The following is a 24,134-nucleotide window of genomic DNA, read 5'->3' on the forward strand; positions in this document are numbered from 1 at the left end:
CATCTCACACGGTTTAACATCAGGCACAAAGACGTCGACACAACACCAAACCCCCGCGGCATCAATGAGACGGACACGCTCCAGCCCTGAAGAGGCAAACTGTGTTCAGTGGTGGAAGAAATACACAATTCTGTTACTTAAGTAAAAGTACAGATACTAGAGTAAAAGTATTAAAGTACCGGTTTGAAAATTTACTTAAAAAGTAAAAGTATTTCACACAGATTTTGAGTCTTATAAAGCTTCAAATGTGGTGATTTTGATAACGAACGTGTTAAAAATAAACACTCAGCACGTCTCAGACAATATTACTTTTCAGTTCTGTTGAAATAATGTAGTGGAGTAGAAAGCACAAATACAGCTCTAAAATTTAGTGAAGTAAAAGTAAAAGGATACACTGTAAAATGTGCTAAAGTACATGTATGTAAACTTTACTTAAGAACAGTACTTTACTACTTTTACTTGTTACGTTCCACCAGTGCCCGTGTTCATTCAAAACTAAGAAATCAAAGACACATTTTCAAAGCTAAACATCTGTGGGATATAAACTGTTCTTTTCTTATTCAGCCTTTTGTGCTGCGTGGACTTTGAGATGTCGATTCAAATTGGACTTCCTGCTGAACTTCATATCACACTCTGTACAGCTGAAAGGTTTCTCCCCCGTGTGCGTCCTCATGTGTTTCCGGACATACACTTTCTGACTGAAGGTTTTGCTGCAGACTGGACAGCTGTAAGGTTTCTCCCCGGTGTGGATGAGGATGTGTGAGCGGAGGGCGAAGGACGTGGTCACACACTTGGTGCAGATGGGGCAGGTGTAGAGCGTGGGTTTGGAGCTGCTCGCCTCCTCGCCGGGCTTTTTGCTCCAGCCGTGTAGCGCCATATGGGACATCAGAGTCTCTTTGTACGAGTAACTTTTGGCACAAACCGGGCACTGGAACGGCTTCTCTCCCGTGTGAACCACCGTGTGTCGTTTCAAACTGTGCCGATCCTTAAACTTCTTCTCACAAAAATAACATTCATGTTTTTTCAGTTTATGTTTTTTATCTTCGTTTGAGTCGTTTGGCGTCGTGTTACCGCCCTCTACTGACGCCACGTTGTCAGCGAAGTTAAACTGGGTGTACATATTTTTGTCCAAATCCTCTGCGTACGATTGGCTGTAGAGCTCTCCCTCCGGCTCCGCCCCCACCTCCATGTGCGGAGCTGAACTGCTGCATGGTTCAAAGTCATTTTCTTCATCATCATCATCATCACCCTCGCTCTCAGACAGTTCGTCCATTTCGCTTTTCCTGAGCTGAGGAGAATCTCGGCGCGCGTCGTTTCCGGTCCAAGCGGCCTCGTGTTGTTGGTTTTGCGTTTGAGGAGAGTCCTGACGTTCCTGGTCCAGACATGAGCTTTGTGTCTGGGGCTGGACACCTGTAAGAGTAGAGGACATACACCAGCCATATTATTTTAGGATAAAATCATAAACTGAACAAGTCGCTTTTTTGTTTTTTTTTAAATTACAAAACAACAACGTCCACAGTGAGAGAAATACCTGGTTTATTCACGTGGTACTGAAGGTTCATGTTACAGTTCATATTAAAACCATCTACTGTCTAGTTTCCATCTGATAATAAAACGCTAGAACACAACTTTTATAACAGTTTATGGCATTGAAAAAACATGAAAACAAAAAGATGAAACTAATATTCAAAACGAGTAACTAGCCCACACCAGTGTAGTGTTAAATCTTTTCTGCACAAAGCTTCAAAATACAAGTACATACATACAGGTGGCTAAAAATAAAGTCTTTGTTATGAAGCTTTTCTGGTAGAGCTTGTCTCCATGGAGATGATACTGCTTTTCATAATGTTCCACAGTATGGCATTTAATATATGTATGTCATAGCTATCGAACGGTATGTGTTTGTTTGTTTTTCATGACCAATACTGAAACTAGAGCCGATATTTTGGGTCAGTTTTGATCAGAGAGCGGTGTGGGCACATTAACGCAGGTTTATCTTCACGTTAAAGTGTTCGACTTAAGCTAAGGGCCTCTCCTTTCGCCAGGTGGACAACTGGAACAACATATCGGTCCATGACGGAGATTTAAAGCCGATAACAGATGTTCTAAAAAGAGCAGATATCGGTCTGACGCGTCGCTCTGTCTCGAGTGCGTTGCATATTATAATGATCTGATATTTTGTTCTTGGGGTCGACTTTTCTTTTGTTGTTCTTCTGTTTGTTGCGTCGCTAACGTAACCGCTTTTGTGTGACACGTGGTTGCTATGGCGACGAGGATGTGAATGTTTAATCGGTCAGTTTCTGGTCTGTTTTGGAGCGTGTTTAGAGTGAGTTGAGTCTGCTGTCGTTTGGCTCTTGTTGTGGCGCGACTTACGGCCGACAGTCGCCCCCGCGTTCACAAATTAAACATCTAGAAGAACTTCAGTCTTTCCTCAAACCACAACGCTACGATTTAAACAAACACTGGTTTTCTTCAGACGAGCTCGAAAAATATACAACCGTCCTATGTGCAGCTCACCTCTCCGCGGACATGACCTGTAACTTGGCTTGGTGTCGTCAACTGCTTATCGCCACAGAGACAGATAAAGCCATACTGTGGAATACTGCATGGAAAGTAAAAACGGAGACAAACAGAAAACCAGAAACGTCCCATAGTGGAGCTTTAACCAGAGGCTGAAGGTGTTTACTTATCGAGTCGTTGGAGTCTTAGTCGATTAATCGTGTTGTTTATTTCTGTGGGACGACAGCAGAAAGAGGAGAGAGTGACGGAGCTGAAGATCTGGGATTTTTGGTGTTTATCTGTAAAAAGTCAGATTAAACTCATGATTTAATCCGTCCTTATACAAACACGTTGCTTCCTAGTACTTTTTTCTGCATAAATAGTAGCTTTTGCATGCACTCCCCCTGCAGGTGTGGCCTGGTCAGTGCAGTTTGGGACACACACACAGATATGTTATAGTTTTGAGAGCTTTTGCCACGCCCCCTTTTTAGTCGACCGGCAGCGCATGTCGTTACTCGAGTACAGCCCTGTTATTTTTATATCTTCTGCCGTTTAATGAGTTTTTTATATTTCACAAAACAAACAGTGAAGATGATGTAACAAAAATCAGACCCAAATTTGGTCCAGTCCCTTCTCAAACTCAGAGGATTTTCTTCTTGGCGTGGTTTCTGTAGTGACGATACAGATTTGACTTTCGGTTAAATCTCCGGTTGCACTGGGAACAGGAAAAGGGCTTCTCTCCCGTGTGGATCAGGATGTGATACTGAAGATCCGATTTCCTCGCAAAGTCTCGTTTACAGAAGGGACAGCTGAAAGGTGAGCCCGGGAAAGATGCCAGCGTCCTGTGAGTCTGTGGGCGCGACTGAGGCGCGCGCCGTTTAAATGTGTCCTCCTCCCCTTTGGCCCTGCTCAACAGTTCCACCTCCTCCATGTGCAGGTCCATGTGTCTCTTTAAGCTCTGAGGGTCCACAAATGTCTCGTCGCAGATGCAGCACTCGTGTGAATCTGGGGCTGCGGTCTGTCCCTCGGGCTCCATGTTCTGGTCGTCGTCCTTGGAGTCCCGGGGCGGAGCGGAGGGACCGGCCACGAGGGTCCAGTCCTCGCTGGTTTCGGTCCCTTCAGATTCTCCACATTCACTTTTGACACCGAACAAACCCAACTCCGGCTCCAGCCTGACAGCTCCAGACGAGTCCGACAAACCTGAGCTCCCCTGATCCAAACATGTGTGAGGAGTCGGGGCATCTGCAACATAAGACAAGAAACCTTTATTTGTCCCACAGTGGGGAATTTTTAAATAAATGTACTTCTCAGAGTATTTTTCAGACCCTATACTTTTACTTCTACTTGAGTAATATGTCACACAGTGTAACTGCTCTAAAGCCGCCACACTACAGGATTTTTAAGCAACAAAAAAAACACAGACACGAGGAGAATCAGATGAGATTTTGAATCTTCTGATCCTCTGAGCGGGAGGACTGCAGCGAAGAGACCGCACACCACAAGCTGTTTCCTGTCTACAGAAAAACGTCTCTGACACGCTGAAGTGTTCCAAAGGTCAGAGCAGGGCATTTCTGGTTTAGATATGAGTCAAAACTTTTTATCTGTGAAATGTGGCGCGGTGGTTCAGATAAATGTTTTTAATGCACAGAAGGCTGGAGATAGAGTCTCTACAGGAAGTAGAGTCGCTACAGGAAGTCGCTATCGCTAATGTGCCGCAGCTTCAGCCTGATCCTCGCTGTGTGGATGTGAACACACACACACACATGAGGCTCTCACCTTTACTTTACAAAACACTTCAAACTGGATAATACTGGGTCATAACTGCAGGACAAACGCACATGTCCTCAGGGTGGGGCAGAGTTTACTCGAGTAAAAGTCCTGACTTGAGCTTTAAGACAAAATTAAATGATTTGAACATTTGTGTTTCTGGCTCCTTCAGATATGATTTAATTTGGATCATTTTTGTGTTTTTCACTTGTTTAATGTTTTGTTTTTCTAATCACCTTAACTTTAAAAAGTGGCACTATGTGGTGACGTTTCCATGGAGATGTTATCGTTCTACCCGGAATGTTCCACAGTATGGATCTTTACTTACAGGGATTTTAATTGCGCAAAATTTCTCAAAAAACATGCGTTCTTACTGCGAGTGGACACGCCTCTCCACAGATCTGACCTGTAACGTGGCCTTGAGGCATTACTCTTACTTTATTTACTCTGAGATGAGCCATTTCTTCAACCACTGCTCTGTACTTCAGTAATATTATTAAAGTTTTTAGCAGTACTTTTACTCAAGTTACACTTTTTTAAATATTCTGCTCTGCCCACGAGTCAAAAGTATCGAAAATCAGGCACTAATCGATACTAAAACTACTATTGAAACTAGATGCTCATTTGAACAGTCACAGTGACAAAAATGAGCCTTTCCTGAGTATCTTTAAAACGATGTCTCTGTCCCTCAGTCGTCCAGATCTGATCCGTAAACGCTTCAGTTCTGCTCCTGGTCAAACGGTTTGGACGAGGACGAGCAGAGAAACGTCTTCAGTCCAACGATTTGTCCAGGTACAGATTTAAACTTTGTCTTTTGTTGTTTTTATAATAATGTGTCTCTGTGGACCACAGTGAGCCTACTGGACTAAACCGGGACTAGACCAGGACTGGACCAGGACTAGACCAGGACTAGACCAGGACTAAACCGGGACTAGACCGGGACTAAACCAGGACTAGACCAGGACTAGACAAGGACTAGACAAGGACTAGACAAGGACTAGACAAGGGCTACACCGGGACTGAACCGGGACTAAACCAGGACTAAACTAGGACTAAACCAGGACCATGGACCACTATGAACCTCCTGGACACTGAGGGATTACTCGGATCTAAGACACTTTACAAAATAAAACAAAGTACAAACATTTACTGTGGAAAATCACAGTGTGTTGTTTTATCAGATCAGTCTTGAGGATCGAGCCTGATCCTTAGTGTCAAAATAGAGTTTGAAATGTTTGTAGTGTGAGTACACTGCTCCCTACAAACACTACTCCCTACAAACATATATAAAATAAACCCATTAGCATGTTTACATTAGACTAAACGTGCAATAGTGTCAAAATATGCTACATTTGATTAAAAACTGCTGGTTGAAAACGATATTTGGCAGCAAACAATGTAAATCTGGCTCATTTGTAAATCTGGCTCATTTGCACACTTGGCTCGTGTGGGTGTAAACGTGGCTCTTTGAGGGGGTTTGATCTGGGCCCAAACCCGGGGCCATGTCCCGGTTCCGTGCAGACCGGGCCTTTACCCGCGGCCCAACAGAACAACAACACCCCGGGATGTGTCTAACGTGGAGCCCACAGCACAGAGTCCCTGCCCCGGGAGCCCCCCTCTGGACCCTCTGGACCCTCTGGACCCTCTGGACCCCTCTGGACCCCTCTGGACCCCTCTGGACCCCTCTGGACCCTCTCTCTCCCTCTCTCCCTTTGGACCCACCTGGCGTCTGCGGCTCGGCTCTCGCGCCCTGAGCCGAGTCCAGGAGCCGCTGTTTCCTCTGGTTCTCCTCTTTGGAGCGGCTCAGTTCCTCCTCATACTCCGCTATTGTTCTTTCAAACAGCGCAAAGATCTCGTCCGCAGCCGCAGTCAGCCGCTCTGTCACCAGCGCGCGCAGATACTCGCTCTTTTTGGACATGTTCGGTTCGGTTCGGTGGCGTTAGCTTTAGCCTTTAGCCCGCGGAGCTAACCGAGGATTCAATGGAGGAGCCGCACGTGCCCGCCTCCGTCCTCACGCGCACAGAGCCGCGTCATTGGCCCGCGCAGCTGTCAATCACGCCCACAAAGGACAGACAGCCAATCAAGAGCGAGGAGGGTCATTTCTATTGGCTGTTTCCAGTCCTCTGTAAAATACCGTATTAAAAGATCTTAATAACTCAATGTTTGTTTTCGTAATAAAAACAACAAAAAATAAAAATCAAACTCCATTAACTGAGCCCAAGAACATTTTTATATCATTTTATTTCATTTGACTTTTTTTTAGAAACGCCTACAGCTGTTGAGGATCTACAGAAGAGTCTTGGCAAACTGCTCACACAAAGGCAACACACGGGCCAGGAATCAAACCTGGAACTGCTCGTTATGAGGCGAGTGCTCGACCTGCTGCGCCACAGTCCATGGAAACAAACATGTGATAAACATATTTCAGACTTTTGTCATTACAGAAGTTTATTTTACACTGTCCTGACACAATGTACCTGCCTCAGTGTAATTACCCCAAACCAAACCAGGCGGCTCCAATGTGGAGCTTTAATACTGAGATTTGCTCTTGTGGCAATAACCTCTTTTACCAATGTCCATTTTAAATGTATTGGAACAATTTAACAACAGAATATTTTAAATGACCTTTGTGTAAAAACGACACATCAGACTGTGACGTCACAGCAAATTAAATTCACTGTTTCCACGGTGACGTGTAACACTTCAGCTGCTTTAGTTATTAGAAAAAAAAACATGTAAAAATGTCGGTTAAATATTTTGTGGAAATTTTTCAAAACCGATATGTGGACATATCCCCGATCCCCTGACCCCAGCATCATCTGTCCACTCTGACCTTTAACCTCTAACCTTTATGGAAATACATATGATTACATCATTATAATAATGCATCAGGTTTATACAGCGTCTGTCCTCAGACCCAGAGCACTTCACGCTGCATTCACTCCACACTCTGTGGTGGTAACACACTGCTGTAGTCACAGCTGCCCTGGGGCAGACCGAGAGAAGTGAGGCTGCCAATCTGCCCCATCGGCCCCTCCCACCACCACTCAGCACATTCACACAGACAGTGAAGTGCTCCTGGTGTCCCACCGTCTCCCATCAGAGTCCTGACCCGGGTCAGATTCTCCAGCAGCTTCAGCCTCGCGGTTTCACATAAACAAAAACCAAAAACATGAGGATTATTCAAATGTGACGACAAAACAAAACCCGACTAAGTATTTTTACTAAATCTGACCTCGAACAAACAATAATCCACAGTTAATATAAAACACTGGAAACTCTGATATGATCCTAAACGACCTCACTCAGAAACATTCACACGAGAACAGTCACACGAGAACAGCCACACACAGTCACACGAGAACAGTCGCACAGTCACACAAGAACAGTCACACGAGAACAGTCACACGAGAACAGTCACACGAGAACAGTCATACAAGAACAGTCACACGAGAACAGTCACACGAGAACAGTCACACGAGAACAGCCACACACAGTCACACGAGAACAGTCGCACAGTCACACAAGAACAGTCACACGAGAACAGTCACACGAGAACAGTCACACGAGAACAGCCACACACAGTCACACGAGAACAGTCGCACAGTCACACAAGAACAGTCATACAAGAACAGTCACACGAGAACAGTCACATGAGAACAGTCACACGAGAACAGTCACATGAGAACAGTCACACACAGTCACACAAGAACAGTCATACAAGAACAGTCACACGAGAACAGTCACATGAGAACAGTCACACGAGAACAGTCACATGAGAACAGTCACACGAGAACAGTCATACGAGAACAGTCACACAGTCACACGAGAACAGTCACACAGTCACACGAGAACAGTCACACAGTCACACGAGAACAGTCACACAGTCACACGAGAACAGTCACACAGTCACACGAGAACAGTCACACGAGAACAGTCACACTAGAACAGTCACACAGTCACACGAGAACAGTCCCACACAGTCACATGAGAACAGTCATACACAGTCACACAAGAACAGTCGCACACAATCATACACAGTCACATGAAAACACAGAGTCTCAGTCTTTGACAGAGTCTCACAGAGTGTCAGTTTCAAAGTTCATGTTATTTCTGCTTAAAAAAACGTGTTAAAACATTTCCAGAGTCACGTGAGAACAGTCGCACACGCTCATTTCGGAGCGTGGGTTTTCGCGTGTCGTTTTAAGTTGGATTTCCGGTTAAACCTCATGTTGCACTGTAAACACAGGAAGGGCTTTTCTCCCGTGTGCGTGACCATGTGCGACTGCAGAGAGAAGGGCCGTGTGAAGCAGCGCGCGCAGACTGGACAGCTGAAAGGTGCGTTCTGACTAGCTGCAGGGTCCTGAGGCGCGGGAGCCGTACGAGGAGAGCCGCCGCGTTTGACTCTCGGTTCGGTCTTTGAGCGGCTGTGGAGGCTCATGTGCTGTCGTAGAGTCTCCTTCTGGGAGAAACAGCGTCCGCAGACTGGACAGCTGAAAGGTTTCTCTCCTGTGTGCACCGCGATGTGCCTCTTCAGATTATGTTTGTCTCGGAATTTCTTTTCACAAAAATGACACTGGTGTTTTATCACTTCTTCTTCTACGGCGCAGAAGTCGCTGGAGGTTGCGGTCGGGCTCTTGTTCGCTGAAAAGTCTCCGAATTTAAATGGCGGGAACAGCCCAGTGGCGCCCTCTGTCTGCACCTGGCCGTAGTGGTTTCCGTCAGGTTGTGGTTGAGCGGAGCTGTTGGCCTGAGCCGCCCACTCGTCCACCTCCTCCTCACTTTGCTCTTCGGATTCGTTTTTTACAGGACAGTTAAAGTCTTCGCTCAAGATCTCAGAATAATATTTCATTTGAGGTGAAAAGTTTCCCATTTCCAAATACGTCTGCACCTGAGCATCTGCAAGAGAACGAGACGACACGACAAACTGAGCAGAACAGCAACAATAAACATAAAAGCAGTTATATTTACGCTTCTCTAGAACCTTAAAACTGCTTAAAAATTCCCTACATGATTCATCAGAGTCTTGCCCAAGGACACAACAACAACGTGCACAGGCCAGAGCTGGAAAAGAACCACAAACTGGTCTGTGTGTGTCCGGTCTGTGTGTGTGTGTCTGTGTGTGTCTGGTCTGTGTGTGTCTGTTCTGTGTGTGTGTCTGGTCTCTGTGTGTGTCTGTGTGTGTCTGTGTGTGTCCGGTCTGTGTGTGTCCGGTCTGTGTGTGTGTCTGGTCTGTGTGTGTGTCTGGTCTGTGTGTGTGTCTGTGTGTCAGAGTAACTTAAGTGTAAGTTGTTATTTCACATGTTTCTTTCTCTGGTGTTTGACACAGGCCTCTGTCTGAGGTGTAACATGAGACTCGAGCTTTGCACAGTAAATCGTTAAGAGCGCCACCTGCTGATGGCCCCAGGTTCACACAACAAAACGCAAATGCGCGTAAATGCGTAAAATAAACTGCCCCAAACGGCCTCACCCTGTGTCCTGTGGAGCCGGAGCTGTGGGCTGAGAGCCGAGTCCAGGAGCCGCTGTTTCCTCTGGTTCTCCTCTTTGGAGCGGCTCAGTTCCTCCTCATACTCCGCTATTGTTCTTTCAAACAGCGCAAAGATCTCGTCCGCAGCCGCAGTCAGCCGCTCGTTCACTTGCGCTCTCAGGGCGCGTGTTTTCTCAGACATGTTTCCTCTTTAGCTTCAGCTGTTTCAGCCTCTTGGCTCCTGTGGCTCTTGTAGCTCTTTTAGCTCTAAGGAGCTAACCAAACGGAGGGAAAATAAATATTGGCCCTTCCTGTTGGTATTTCTCCAAATGTGACTGTACCGCCCCCTGCTGGATCAGACTGAGGAGCATTTAAATAAAACTCAAGAATCAAACAAATTACAATATTTATTTCGTTCAGTTTGATTCGATTAATCACATTCAAAATATACAACAATTATTTTAAATCCTTAATAATAATAATAATAATAATAATAATAATAATTACTATTATTATTATTAATTATTATTATTATTATTATTATTATTATTATTATTATTATACTTTAGATTTATAAAGTCCTCGTCCAGAGCACACTGCAGTACTCCAGAGTGTAAATATACAACATACACACATATACACATGTACATATACACACATGTACACACACATGTACATATACACACATGTACACACACATGTACATACACACACATGTACATACACACACATGTACATACACACACATGTACATACACACACATGTACATACACACACATGTACACCCACATGTACATACACACACATGTACACACACATGTACATACACATGTACATATACACACATGTACATACACACACATGTACATATACACACATGTACATACACACACATGTACATATACACACATGTACATACACACACATGTACATACACACACATGTACATATACACACATGTACACACACATGTACACACACATGTACATACACACACATGTACACACACATGTACACACACATGTACATACACACACATGTACATACACACAGGTACATACACACACATGTACACACACATGTACACACACATGTACATACACACACATGTACACACACATGTACACACACATGTACATACACACACATGTACATACACACAGGTACATACACACACATGTACATACACACACATGTACACACATGTACATATAATCCTTCATACAGTCTATGCTCCTCCTCAGTGGTACTATTGTAGATACAGCTGCCCCGGGGCAGACTGGCAGAAGTGAGGCTGCCACTCTGAGCCATCAGCCCCTCCCACACTCACCACATTCAGACAAAGAGTTGAGTTCATTAAAAAAAACACTGGAATGTTCCTGTGAATTATGTGAAATCTGAAAGAAACAACAGACTCATGGATCCAGGTTAAAAACATCAGCCTGTCACAATAATCAGTCAGTCCATTTACCTTTTCAACACACGACAGATGGACCATGTAGAACATGCTCCTTTTTTAGTAATAAATATCACTGAGGTCTTATGTTCGTTCTGATAAAGCTCAAAATCAAACTAAAACAGAAAAGCTCAAAATTTGTCATTTCGATACTAGTTTTCGTATCAATTAGAGATTAGAGGTTTACGATCCTTCTGACATCCCTCGTCTGCAGACAGAACGTTTGATCACGTTTCCAGACTTTTGTGGCTCTTCTTTGAGTGACTCATCAGCGCCTTCTTCTGGACAAACTGTGCATCACATTCAGGACATTTAAATGGAAAAAGGCCGGTGTGAACGCTCATGTGACCAACCGCGTTTCGCCTTTGACAAAACCGAGCACCGCATTCTGAACAGCTGAATGGTTTCACGCCTGTGTGCCTGTGCGCTCGGTGCGACTTGTATCTGTCCAAGTGTTTGAATGTTTTTCCACAGAGTCCACAGTGAAACGGCTTCTCTCCCACGTGCTCTTTCAGGCGTTCAGTTACAACATGCTTTTGTGAGTCAAAGTGAGTCGACATGTGTATTCTTAACGTGGCCTTTTGTGTAAATGTTTTCTCACAAACTGAACAGCTGAATGGCTTCCCTCTTGTGTCCTCCACTGTTTGTTTTGGCACTGGGCATTCAGTCTCTCTGTGTGTCTCTAAGTGTCTCCTCTCCCCTGTCCCGTGCGGAGGTGTGGACAGTTGGACCGCTCGCTCCCACTCTTCATCATCGTCAGTCTGGTCCTCGTCTTGGCTCATGGTGCAGACGGAGGCCTGTGGCGGCGGCGTCTCTGGTTTGATGCTCAGCTCGTCCACTTCCTGTTTGATTTGAAGCATCTCGCTGCTTTCGGGGCCCGTGGTCCCAGACGCCTCATCGTCTGCGCTCTGAGGATGGACACCTGCAGGACACAGGGAGAATAATCGTTTTTTTATATGCAATTGCTACTTTGCAGCTGATGTCATCAACATTCCCTGTTTAACTGGAGGCACTGCTCTGTCTAAGGCTCTGTTAGATTTTAATCTGGGTTTTGTTTTAACACAATCTGAACTAAAACAGATGAGCTGATTTGAGCTGTTAAACACGTCCCTCTCAAATAACATTACAGTCACAGTCAGCATTAGCGTTAGCATTAGCGTTAGCATTAGCCTTAGCATTAGAGTTAGCATTAGCCAACAGTTTTTAAGTTAGTCACTGTCACCTTTTTGTGTAAATTCACCCCCCAAATAGAGCCATGAACGCTCGGGCTGATCACAGACCGGGTTTGGGGGTTACCACAGATACGAGTGGACACGGCAACAGTAGAGGTGGAGAACATGGTCCACTCAGAGTCCATGTCCCCAGCCTCCCCTGGGATCAGGGAGAAGCTCCCTGGAGGTGTGAGTTGAAGACCCCTCTGACAGAGGGGTCTGTGAGACGTTCCCACAAACCCTCATGATGCACTGGGGCCTGTCAGGTCCCTCCTCCGCCAGTGGATCCAACTCACCACCAGGTGGTGCTCTACAGCTCTGCCCCTCTCTTCACACGACTGTCCACGACACGCGGCCGGAGATCAGATGACACGACAACAAAGTCGATCATCGACCTCTGACCTGAGGTGTCCTGGTGCCTCGTGCACTGATGGACCTTGTGCTGAAACATGGTGTTTGTTTTGGACAAACTGTGACTCACACAGAAGAACAACAACAAAACAACAACAGAACAACAACAAAACAACAACAGAACACCACTCGGGTTCAGATCAGGGAGGCCGTTCTTCCTGATCATGTCCCTCCAAGTGTCACTGTCGTTACCCACATGGGCGTTGAAGTCCCCCAGGAGAACAACAGAGTCCCCGGTGCTGTGTTGTGTCAAAGGGCTGGGACAACAGTGAGAGACCCTCTCGTTCACTGAGATGAACTCCAACACACGGCGGCTGAGCTGTGGGACAATGAGCCCACACCAGCTCGCCGCTCCCCCCGGGCAACGCCAGAGAAATGGAGAGTCCAGCCCCTCTGGAGGAGTTGGGTTCCAGAGCCCAGCCTGTGTGTGGAGGTGAGGCCGACTATATCAACCTCAGCACAAGCTCAGGCTCCTCCCCCCTGCGAGGTGACACTCCATGTCCCCAGAGTCTCCATGTCCGGAGATCCGGTCGTCGAGGTCCCCGCCTTCGACTGCTGTCCAGATCTCACTGCACCCGCCCCTTACAGATCAACCGCAGGTGGTGGGTCCAGGTGAGGACGGCCCACGTCGCTCCTTCGGGCCCGGCCGACGTGTTTAACAGCACAGATCACTCACCTGTTTAGTTCAGATAAGTCAGGTCTTTATGGTCAGATTGTGTTAAAACAAAACTCAGATTAAAGTCTAATAGAGCCTCAGACAGAGCAGTGCCTACAGTTAGCATCACACCCCATAGAACATTGATGACATCAGCTGCACAGTGTCAATATGAGGATTGTGCAAAATAATCTGTGTTAAAAGATTCTTTCCACTGTAAATGTGTTTGGTCCTGACCCCGAGGATCATGTTTGAACATTTAAAGATTTAAGTTTTACAGATTTAAGTTTTAAAGATTTAAGTTTTACAGATTTAAGTTTTATAGTTTTAAGTTTTATAGATTTAAGTTTTATAGATTTAAGTTTTACAGATTTAAGTTTTACAGATTTAAGTTTTACAGATTTAAGTTTTATAGATTTAAGTTTTACAGATTAATAACTGTTCCTCCTGAGGCTCTGATATTTAAATGTTTTTGTTTTGGCTCAGGAGGAATAAAGCGCCTCATGCTGCGGGGGAAACATAGACCTGATCCGTAAAAGGTTCAGTAAAAACACTCAGAGCTGAAGCTTCAGGAGAATAAAACACTTTATCCTCTGTGTTTCAGCTGAAGCACAAACCTGAAGCGCTGAGAGCCGAGTCCAGGAGCCGCTGTTTCCTCTGGTTCTCCTCTTTGGAGCGGCTCAGTTCCTCCTCATACTCCGCTATTGTTCTTTCAAACAGCGCAAAGATCTCGTCCGCAGCCGCAGTCAGCCGCTCTGTCACCTGCGCTCTCAGTCTGCGCCTCTTTTCACACATTTCGCTGTTTTTAGCTTTAGCTTTAGCTTTAGCTTTAGCTTAGCATGTGGCTAAAAACAAAAACACGTCCCAGATTTTTCTCTGTGTTTTGTCTCGTCGAGTCTGAACAGCTGAAAGGCCTGCGCCCCCTGTCGGCCTGGAGTCTGAAGTGTTCACTGTGTTTAAAGGTTTAACTATTAAAATGAAAAATAAAACATGTAAAACAGAAACATGACACAGAAACTGAATCATGAAAATGAATATTCACTTTACACTTTGGTCCCGTCAGAATCAAGTACTCCACTGTGATACTCGAGTAAAAGTACAGAGGTAAAAACAAATACTCAAGTAAAAGTACAGAGGTAAAAACAAATACTCAAGTAAAAGTACCACGTGAAACAATCTCCTTTAGTAAAAGTATTTAAATACTTGTTTATAAATGCACTTTAAGAGTAAAAAGTAAAAGTATCTCACATTTGTTAAAGTGTAAATGTAGAGATTCATTCAGGATTATTCACATTTTGGCCACAGTAACAACAACAAATCAGTTTATTTTTTCTTCTTAATTTTGTATTTTTGTTTTGGTCAAAGCTGAAGCTTTAACTCTTAAACTTTCCCCAGGATGAGCGTGATCAAATAACCCCTAAAATCATATGAAAAGTACTTTTACTTTTCAGTCCTGTTCAACACTTTGAGCTCCTCAGGTTCATATTTTAATATAAAACAAAAACTAAACGTCTCCATGATGTGATGTTTGTTTTAATAAAGTGAAAGAGACTGGATCAGTTTACTCTTTTTACTGTATTTGAGTAGTACTTTCAGTAACAGCACATGTACTCGAGTACAGTTTTCACTCCAAACACTTGTACAGAGTTTCTTCTTGAACTTGTTTGGATTTATGTTTTAACATTTGAAACATTTAATACGTTTGAGTCACTTAAAGAGTGAATATTAAACTTGTGTGAAGTTTTAACTCTAACATCATCAGACCAACATTTTTCCTTTTATTGTTTTGAAAATGTTACATTCGCCCAAAACAACTGAACATGTTTCACTTTTGTTTTTGATGCTCTGAGTCTCTCCTCTCTTTGCTCTCTGTGCTAAGCCCCTCCCCCTTCAGAGCACTATCACAACACAATCAGCTGCATCACACTAATGCAAATACTGCACATCACACCAGGTTTGTGAAGTCGTAGTGCACAGTTTTGTATCATGTTTTTGTATATTTATGGAGAATTGTCGTGTGGGAGCGTGGGTGATGTAGACTTGTGGGCGGAGCCTCGTACAGATTTGTACAGCTAACAGTAAGGAGGGTTTGAATAGAGCCTAGGAGAGATCGCTAGATTACTCAAACATACATGGGTGACATTTAAAACCTCTTCAGACGTGTTTTTGATGAGGAAACACTGTTAGAAAATGGGAGAAAGATTTTAAAAAGTACATTTTGCACAGTCCTCCCTCTTTAAAGTGCCGTATCTCAGTTGTTTCTCAGGACAGTGAACAGTCGACAGGAACAACTGTATTTGGTAGTTTAAAAACAGTCTATGGGTTTTCTTTAGCGTGGATTTTTAAGTGATATTTCAGGTTACTTTGGTATCTGAACTCTGCGTGACATTCTGAACAGCTGAAAGGTCTCTCCCCTGTGTGAATCCTCATGTGATCTTTGAGGTAATCCTTCTGCCTGAAGCCTTTGTGACAGACTGTACAGCTGAATGGTTTGTCCGTGCTGTGAGTCCGTACGTGCTCATTGAGTTTTCCGTTTCGTGAAAATCCTCGGTTACAAACTGGACAGCTGTAAGGTTTCTCCCCTGTGTGTGTTCTGATGTGCTCCGTAAGACGATGCTTTTGGGTGAATTTGGCGCCACACTCTGGACAGCTGAAAGGTTTCTCGTCTGTATGAATCCTCATATGAACTTTGAGGTTAAATTTGAGGGTGAAAGTTTTGTTACAGACCGAACAGCTGTAAGGTTTCTCTCCAGAGTGAACTCTTGTGTGTCTCAGTAAATCCTGTTTGGTTCTGCATTTCTTTCTACAGAAGGGGCATTCCTTTGGGTTAGTTTCACATTCAGTTGGACTTGTGTCTCGTCTCTGTCCTTGGTCGTAGTGTTCTCTGTGGTCAGCCTCTGTCTCCATGTGTGCAGTTGAAGTGCTGGCTGGAGGCTCTTCATCACAGTCAGTGTCTGAAGAGTTGTGAGTTTGTAGGTGAGTGTGTGAGTGGACCTGTCCATGTGTGTGTGCTGTGCTGATGTGTGCTCGTGCTCCTCCACAGAGCTCTCCCTGTGCTTCCTCTCTGGGCTCAGTTTGTCCTTGTTGAAGCAGTGAGGACTGTTCTTCACTCTTCACACACACAACAGTGAACTCTGGGAGCGCCTCTTGTTCCTGTTTGAGGCTCTGTTCCTCTGCTTCCTCTTTAATCTGTGGAGTCTCTGGGGTTTCCTCCTTCACTCTGGGCTCAGGGCTGGACCGGTCCATCTGAACACCTGCAGGAGACAATAGAAAGATCACACATTAGAGCCGAGCTTCTGTGCAGCTCAGACAGTGGGAGGAATAATTCACAAAGAGCTGGACCAGAGGAAAACACATGATGTGACGATGAACAGGGCGTCAGTTTGTGACTGGACAGAGTCACGTCTGGACTGTGATTATTTATCTTCACAAAAACAGATGAAACTTTCTCTACATTGAGTCAAACTGACACTGAGCAGGAGCAGTTTTACTCTGTGCTTTTCCAGACGCTCAAACTCACTTTACAATTCCAAGTTCTTCTTTCACTCCACACTCTGTGGTGGGGCACGGCTGTAGCCACAGCTGCCCTGGGTCAGACCCTGCACCTCTGACTCCTCCACCAGCCACAGGACATCAGCTCATTTATCCTGGACACTGTGGGTGAAGTGCCTCAGAACACAATGGTGGCGTTTGCCTCTGGCGCCCCCTGTAGCGTCTCAGTCCTGACCAGGACGTGTTTTACGTCTGAGATGACGTCAGGCTCAGACAAAAAGGTTTGGTCAAAAATCTTAATCCACATAAAACGTGATTAAATGTGGAGAAAAACAGTTTCATTTATGTTTTTGATGATTTATCATTTTCAGATTAAACTCCTTTTTCATCCTTTTGTATCTTCTTCACTTTGAAATATTTGTGTCCACACTGAAATATACAGTGTTAAACTCGACCCGATTAAATAAAAGAAAAAAACTTGAAAAATGTGTTTTTAAAATAATGTTTCTCAAACATAATTATTATAAACTTTAACATTTACTGCAGAAACACAACAGCTCAGATCTGTCGTTTCCTCGTCTCACACAGCTCTGGAGTTGTGTTTTGTTTCATTCTCACATGTTTAACACACAAACCTGCAGATTTAGGCTGAGTTCTTCTCTCAAACTGAAAACACTCTGTTCCACCTTGTGATGTCATCATGTGGTGATACAGGAAGTGCTCCACTGTGTTTTTAAACTCCACCTTCACTAGAATCATTTGGATCATTTCAGTCCTGGAGTTGTCTCTTATCTCGACTGAACTAAAGGTAAAAGGAGGAGTTCACATGAAAACTACCACTTGATGACATCATTTAGGACGTACAAACCTGTGTCCGTCTCACTGTGTCCGTCTGTGTCCGTCGCTTTGTAAAAATAACACTTCATAAAAAGCCCACCACAGCAGCAGGTCAAAGGTCAAACGTCTCACAGACAGAAGACGTCTGCAGCCTCAGGACTCAGAGAGAGAAAGGAACAGGAGACCTGTCCACAGACTGAGACAGAGACACAGCTGGACATGTCTCTGCAGGTTTAGAGTCAGATGAGACAAAGAGGCGGGACACACAACGGTCCCTGTCATTAACACACCACCCTGTCTCCTCCTGTGTCCTGTCTCTTGTCTCCTCCTGTGTCCTCTCTCCTCCTGTGTCCTGTCTCCTCCTGTGTCCTGTCTCTTGTCTCCTCCTGTGTCCTCTCTCCTCCTGTGTCCTGTCTCCTCCTGTGTCCTGTCTCTTGTCTCCTCCTGTGTCCTCTCTCCTCCTGTGTCCTGTCTCCTCCTGTGTCCTGTCTCTTGTCTCCTCCTGTCTCCTCCTGTCTCTTGTCTCCTCCTGTCTCCTCCTGTGTCCTGTCTCCTCCTGTGTCCTGTCTCTTGTCTCCTCCTGTCTCCTCCTGTGTCCTGTCTCCTCCTGTGTCCTGTCTCTTGTCTCGTCCTGTCTCCTCCTGTCTTCTCCTGTCTCCTCCTGTTTCTTGTCTCGTCCTGTCTCCTCCTGTGTCCTGTCTCCTCCTGTGTCCTGTCTCCTCCTGTCTCCTCCTGTCTCTTGTCTCCTCCTGTCTCTTGTCTCCTCCTGTCTCTTGTCTCCTCCTGTCTCTTGTCTCCTCCTGTCTCTTGTCTCCTCCTGTCTCTTGTCTCCTCCTGTCTCTTGTCTCACACTGAAGCCTGAGGCGCACGCACAGACGCACTGACGCACGTAAACCCACGTCTCTCACACCTGGAGACACTGACGCCTGGAGCGCGCGCACACAGAGACAGACGTAAAAGCGCGTGAGGGTGACGCACGTACCCGGCTCCTCTTTGAGCTCCGGCTCCTCTTCGCTCTTCGGCTCCTCGTTCACGTTCACTGGTCTCTGTCTTTGTGCCTCTGCGCCGCGCACCGGAGACACCGGAGACACCGCAGAGTCCCGCAGCCCCGAGTCACGTGCTCATGGTCACGTGGAAATGCTCCGCGCGCTTCCGCCGTGACGCAGCTCCACAGCGCCCCCTCCAGACGGCGCGGGGGCGACGGGTCAGATGCTCCAGGACCAAATGATCCAGAGCAGTCCCCTCAGAATGCTAGACTGGGGCACTACAGTGTCTAAAGGCTCAGGAGGAGGAGTCAGTGGCTCCTGTGTGGCTCAGGTTAAAGAGACGTTTATTTTTCTGCTTTATTCTGTGTTTTTATTTTAACCTGCACCACAGAACGGCCATTTACACCTGGAACACACCGGGATTTAGATCAATGAAGGAGTGAAAAGACGACATCATCATCATCATCCTCATCTTCATCATCGTCTTTCTTGACTTGTGTCTGAATCCGAGTTGTTGTTTCATTTTAAGGCCTTTCTGTATTTCTGTTTTTGTTTTTCTGTTTTTCTGTGTTTTCTCTACATAAAAGTGACTAAATCCTCGACTCGACTGTTGGACGAGTCTTTGGTCAAAAACAGAGACACTGGGACTGTGTCCAATCAGTGGTTTTGTCTGAACCTGTTGGGACTCGGGGTTTAAATGTGGGACTGTCCCGGGTCAGTGGGGACGTTTAGTCACGAGCAGACGACTATAAAAGTAATCTGTCGTATTTTGAAAATCACGATCAGTCGATCGACGAAACAGACTCCAACAAAAGTAAAGAGCTTTTATTTCAAAGACAGAGGCACATCCAGAACTTTCCACAAAAAAATAAACATTCTTTTGGCTTAAATGGGTTTAAATAAACATCAGTGTAAAATAAAACTAAATAAAAATAAAACTAAATCCCCACTGTCCTCCAGTCCCAACACTTCCCACTTGAGTTGAGTTCATTCCCGTTTTTCCGAGTTGGAGGCGGGATCTTCTGTGTTTCCCAGATCACATGAAGCGTCTGTTTGGATTAGTTTTCTCACAAACTGTTCAGCTGAAAGGTCTCTCTCCAATGTGGCATCTCTTTAGTTTAGTTCAGAAACTTGAGTTTAGTTTAGTTTATTTGAAGGGACAGTGTGAAAAAAAACATTAAAGATGCTTTGCACCAGATTAGAGCCGAAGCGGATTTCCGTCTGTCGTGAACAGGTGAAAAATACAATATAAAATATAAGAAATATAACACAGGAACAATATACAAATAAATATAAGTTAAAAGTGCAATGTGTGATGTAATATAATGTTATGTAATGTAGTGACACTATAGGTTGGTAATCTGGGGACCATCAGGTGACACCCACGAGGGTAACACCTGATGGTAAAATCCCCGTCTGGTCTTGTTAGTGTGAGCAGGTTTGATGCTCCAGAATCCAATTTTTGACGGCCCTTGAGAAGCTGTAAAAATCAGTCCTGTTCTTTAGATTGTCTGAAGCCCATTCCATTCCTTTGTGGCTTTTATTGGGTCAGAAGGATTAATAAAAGTGAACCAAGAGTGAGGCGGTTTGTGGGAGTCTTAAAACCTTTCAGTCAGGTGCCTCTCCTCCTACACACCTGTCGTCCGTCAGGTGCACAGAGTCTTCACAGATTAAAATGTTCCTGGGTTTGTCCTCCCTCTTTGACAGCGGCTCATGTGTCAGACGGTGATAAAAGTCGCACATCCTGAGGCGTCGTGTGTCGTTTCATGTGCGCTTTAAGTTTATACAACCGGCCAATGACTTTCCCACAGACTGAACAGCTGTAAGGCATCTCCCTGGAGTGAGGCCTCCCGCGTCTGTCTGAAGAACGTTTGGGGTTTTTTATTCTCTTACGTGCTGAACAGCTGTAAGGTCTTTCTTCTATGTGCGTTTTCATGTGTCTTTTGAGATCACACTTCTTCATAAAGTTTCTCTCACAGATTAAACAGCTCAGCCCTGTGTGAGCTTTAACGTGAACATTCAGATAGTCACGCCGGGCGAAGGTTGTCTTACAAACTGAACAGCCGTAAGGTCTCTCCCCTGTGTGTGTCAGCATATGTCCATTGAGTTTACTCCTTTCAGCAAATGCTTTGTGGCACACTGTACAGCTGTAAGGTTTTTCTCCTGTGTGAACCATCATGTGCTTGTTCAAACCTGAACTGCTCCGAAATGCTTTCTCACACGTTGAACAGCTGTAAGGTTTTTCTCCTGTGTGGGTTATTTTATGTTTCCTGAGGGCAGACTTCTCTTTGAACATTTTCTGACAAACTGAACAGCTGTAGGGTTTTTCTCCTGTGTGGGTCCTTATATGTCTTTTAAGGGTAGAGTTGTCTATAAATATTTTTTCACAGTACGAGCAGCTGTAAGGCCTCTCTCCAGAGTGAGTTCTCATGTGCACATTGAGATTACCTTTGAGACTAAATGCTTTCTTGCAAACTGAACAGCTGTAAGGTTTCTCGCCTGTGTGAACTCTAATGTGCCTTTTCAATTGCCGTTTAGTCGACAGCCTCTTCTTACAAACAGCACACTCATGTTTCTTCTCTCCTCCTCGTTGCAGATCACTAATAATGTTTGGAGCTTTGTTTTTTGCGCTCTGTTCCTCTGCTTCCTCTTTAATCTGTGGAGTCTCTGGGGTTTCCTCCTTCACACTGGGCTCAGGGCTGGACCGGTCCATCTGAACACCTGCAGGAGAGGAGAGTTAACACAAAGACTGGTCTCATATGTTTGCAGATAAGTTTCACAAATGATATTTTCCAAACTGTAAAAATTATTTTAAATATATTTTTGTTTTTATGCTGAATGGATAAACACAGCACTAGAGGTCCACGGTTCAGTTCCCATGTTCTGTTGTTATATCCTTCGGCAAATCACTTCACTCACGTTTCCTGGTATGAAAGTGACGAGGGGCTGATCAAAGCATCAAAGTTTAAAGCATCACTTGAATATTACAAACAAGACGATTTTCACTTTGATGGAACAAGATTGTATCCTGTATCACAAAACTGACCGTGTGAGGTTTAATCCATGTTCTTCCTCCTCAAAAACAGACCTGGAGTTGTGTTTTGTTTCATTCACACGTGTTTGAGTCACACTGTTTTCTGTTTGAGAGAAGAACTCAACCTAAATCTGCAGGGTTTGTGTTAAACATCGTTTCCCTCCTGTTTTCCTCCCGTTTCCTCCTGTTTTCCCTCCCGGTTTTCCTCCTTTTTCCCCCTGTTTCCTTCTGTTTTCCACCTATTTCCTCCTGTTTTCCTCCTTTTCCCCCTGTTTCCTCTCGTTTCCTTCTGTTTTCCTCTTGTTTCCTCCTTTTCCCCCGTTTCCTCCTGTTTCCTTCTGTTTTCCTCCTGTTTCCTCCTTTTTCCTCCTGTTTTCCTCTTCTTTCCTCCTGTTTCCCTCTGTTTCCTTCTGTTTTCCTCCTGTTTCCTCCTTTTTCCCCTCTGTTTCCTCCTGTTTCCCTCCTGTTTCCTCCTTTTTCCCCTCTGTTTCCTCCTATTTTCTCCTGTTTCCTTCTGTTTTCCTCCTGTTTCCTCCTTTTTTCCCCCTGTTTCCTTCTGTTTTCCTCTTGTTTCCTTCTGTTTTCCTCTTGTTTCCTCCTGTTTCCTTCTGTTTTCCTCTTGTTTCCTCCTGTTTCCCCTCTGTTTCCTCCTATTTTCTCCTGTTTCCTTCTGTTTTCCTCCCGTTTCCTCCTTTTTCCCCTCTGTTTCCTTCTGTTTTCCTCTTGTTTCCTCCTGTTTCCCTCTGTTTCCTTCTGTTTTCCTCTTGTTTCCTCCTGTTTCCTCCTGTTTTCCTCCTGTTTCCTCCTGTTTTCCTCCTGTTTCCCCCTGTTTCCCCCTGTTTCCTCCTGTTTTCCTCTTGTTTCCTCCTTTTTCCTCCTGTTTCCTCCTTTTCCCCCTCTGTTTCCCTCCTGTTTCCTCCTTTTCCCCCTGTTTCCTCCTGTTTTCCTCTTGTTTCCTCCTTTTTCCTCCTGTTTTCCTCTCTTCTCTTACACCTGGAGACACTGACGCCTGGAGCGCGCGCACACAGAGACAGACGTAAAAGCGCGTGAGGGTGACGCACGTACCCGGCTCCTCTTTGAGCTCCGGCTCCTCTTCGCTCTTCGGCTCCTCGTTCACGTTCACTGGTCTCTGCCTTTGTGCCTCTGCGCCGCGCACCGAGTCCCGCAGCCCTGAGTCACGTGCTCATGGTCACGTGGGAGTGCTCCACGCGCTTCCGCCGTGACGCAGCTCCACAGCGCCCCCTCCAGACGGACTCACTGAGCCTCCCGTGACGTTTTACACTTTTATCATTTATTTTATTCTTTTATTTTTCCACTGAGACTTAAAGTAAAAGAGAAACAGAAAAGTCAGAAAAACACAGATCTGTGTTTCATGCTCTCAAACTCAAAACTCTGTTCCACTTTGTGACCAACGTTCCCTCGAATTTTGTACGAGTCTGAGCAAACACAAAATTCCCTGGTCCCAGACACGCGCACGGTGGACATCAATATAAATATTTATATTTTATATTCATTTTCAAAGCTGTGACTTTTGTCTTTGTGTGAAGTTTTTGAGGGACATTGTCCTCCTGTGGTCTGGGACAGTCCGGTTTGGCTTTGAGGGGACGTGCCGCTGTCCGGTCGTTTTGCCATTATTATAAGACACATGTGTCAAACTCAAGGCCCTTGGGCCAAATGCGGCCCGCCACGTCATTTTCTGTGGCCCGTGACAAAGTGAATTAAAACATCAGTTTATCAGGAGATTCACACTTAAAAAGACATTTTTCATATCTGTGCAAATCCATATGTGATATTTGTAACTTGAATAAGTAATAAATATAGAAACGGTTCATTAAAAAGATAAAACCTAGTGACATTTTTCTTACAGCGACATTTGTCCCTGAGAGTAAATATTTATCTTAAACTGAGTTTGACGCCCCTGATGTGACGACTCAACTCAAACAGCATCATTCACCTGCACATCGACTAAAACACGGCACAGAAAGTCAAAAAAGGACAAGAAGTTCACATTGGACGCTCAGGACGAGCCGCAAAAACACAGGACGCCCAAGACGCACGTCCACCATAGACTTTGATGTAAAGTGCAGGCCCCTGATGCCCCGGTGTGGACGCACGTTAAGGACGCACTGTCAATGACTCCACACACTCCACACACTCCACACACTCCACACACTCCACACACTCCGCCTCACTCCACACACTCCACACTCCACACACTCCACACACTCCACACACTCCGCCTCACTCCACACACTCCACACACTCCACACACTCCACACACTCCGCGTCAGAGCCAGAGCCACAGACGAGCCCAGGAT

General features: G+C 45.1%; 5 protein-coding genes across 5 annotated transcripts; all 5 read right to left on the bottom strand.

Moving 5' to 3' along the window:
* Positions 1–447: 447 nt before the first annotated feature.
* LOC117369950 (zinc finger protein 583-like) lies at positions 448–1,562 on the bottom strand. The gene is made up of 2 exons (XM_055221575.1): positions 1,532–1,562; positions 448–1,410 (listed from the first exon to the last, which is right to left on the bottom strand). Exons 1-2 carry the CDS (start codon positions 1,560–1,562, stop codon positions 557–559), a joined length of 885 nt encoding a protein of 294 aa, XP_055077550.1. The 3' UTR covers positions 448–556.
* Positions 1,520–6,268, bottom strand: LOC129456181 (zinc finger and SCAN domain-containing protein 10-like). The gene is made up of 2 exons (XM_055221213.1): positions 5,989–6,268; positions 1,520–3,741 (listed from the first exon to the last, which is right to left on the bottom strand). The coding sequence occupies exons 1-2, from the start codon at positions 6,182–6,184 to the stop codon at positions 3,140–3,142; spliced, it is 798 nt and encodes a 265-aa protein (XP_055077188.1). The 5' UTR covers positions 6,185–6,268; the 3' UTR covers positions 1,520–3,139.
* Positions 6,269–6,543: 275 nt separating this feature from the next.
* LOC117369951 (zinc finger protein 467-like) lies at positions 6,544–10,008 on the bottom strand. The gene is made up of 2 exons (XM_055221211.1): positions 9,737–10,008; positions 6,544–9,165 (listed from the first exon to the last, which is right to left on the bottom strand). Exons 1-2 carry the CDS (start codon positions 9,933–9,935, stop codon positions 8,438–8,440), a joined length of 927 nt encoding a protein of 308 aa, XP_055077186.1. The 5' UTR covers positions 9,936–10,008; the 3' UTR covers positions 6,544–8,437.
* Positions 10,009–14,486: 4,478 nt separating this feature from the next.
* On the bottom strand, positions 14,487–18,937 carry LOC129456180 (gastrula zinc finger protein XlCGF8.2DB-like). Its single transcript, XM_055221210.1, has 2 exons — positions 18,779–18,937; positions 14,487–16,721 (listed from the first exon to the last, which is right to left on the bottom strand). The coding sequence occupies exon 2, from the start codon at positions 16,711–16,713 to the stop codon at positions 15,784–15,786; it is 930 nt and encodes a 309-aa protein (XP_055077185.1). The 5' UTR covers positions 16,714–16,721; positions 18,779–18,937; the 3' UTR covers positions 14,487–15,783.
* Positions 18,938–19,592: 655 nt separating this feature from the next.
* Positions 19,593–23,448, bottom strand: LOC129456227 (zinc finger protein 501-like). The gene is made up of 3 exons (XM_055221576.1): positions 23,376–23,448; positions 22,882–22,986; positions 19,593–21,503 (listed from the first exon to the last, which is right to left on the bottom strand). Exons 1-3 carry the CDS (start codon positions 23,446–23,448, stop codon positions 20,494–20,496), a joined length of 1,188 nt encoding a protein of 395 aa, XP_055077551.1. The 3' UTR covers positions 19,593–20,493.
* Positions 23,449–24,134: the final 686 nt, after the last annotated feature.

This window comes from Periophthalmus magnuspinnatus, chromosome 4 (assembly GCF_009829125.3).
Source record: "Periophthalmus magnuspinnatus isolate fPerMag1 chromosome 4, fPerMag1.2.pri, whole genome shotgun sequence".
In the NCBI taxonomy this organism is placed as follows: Eukaryota; Metazoa; Chordata; class Actinopteri; order Gobiiformes; family Gobiidae; genus Periophthalmus; species Periophthalmus magnuspinnatus.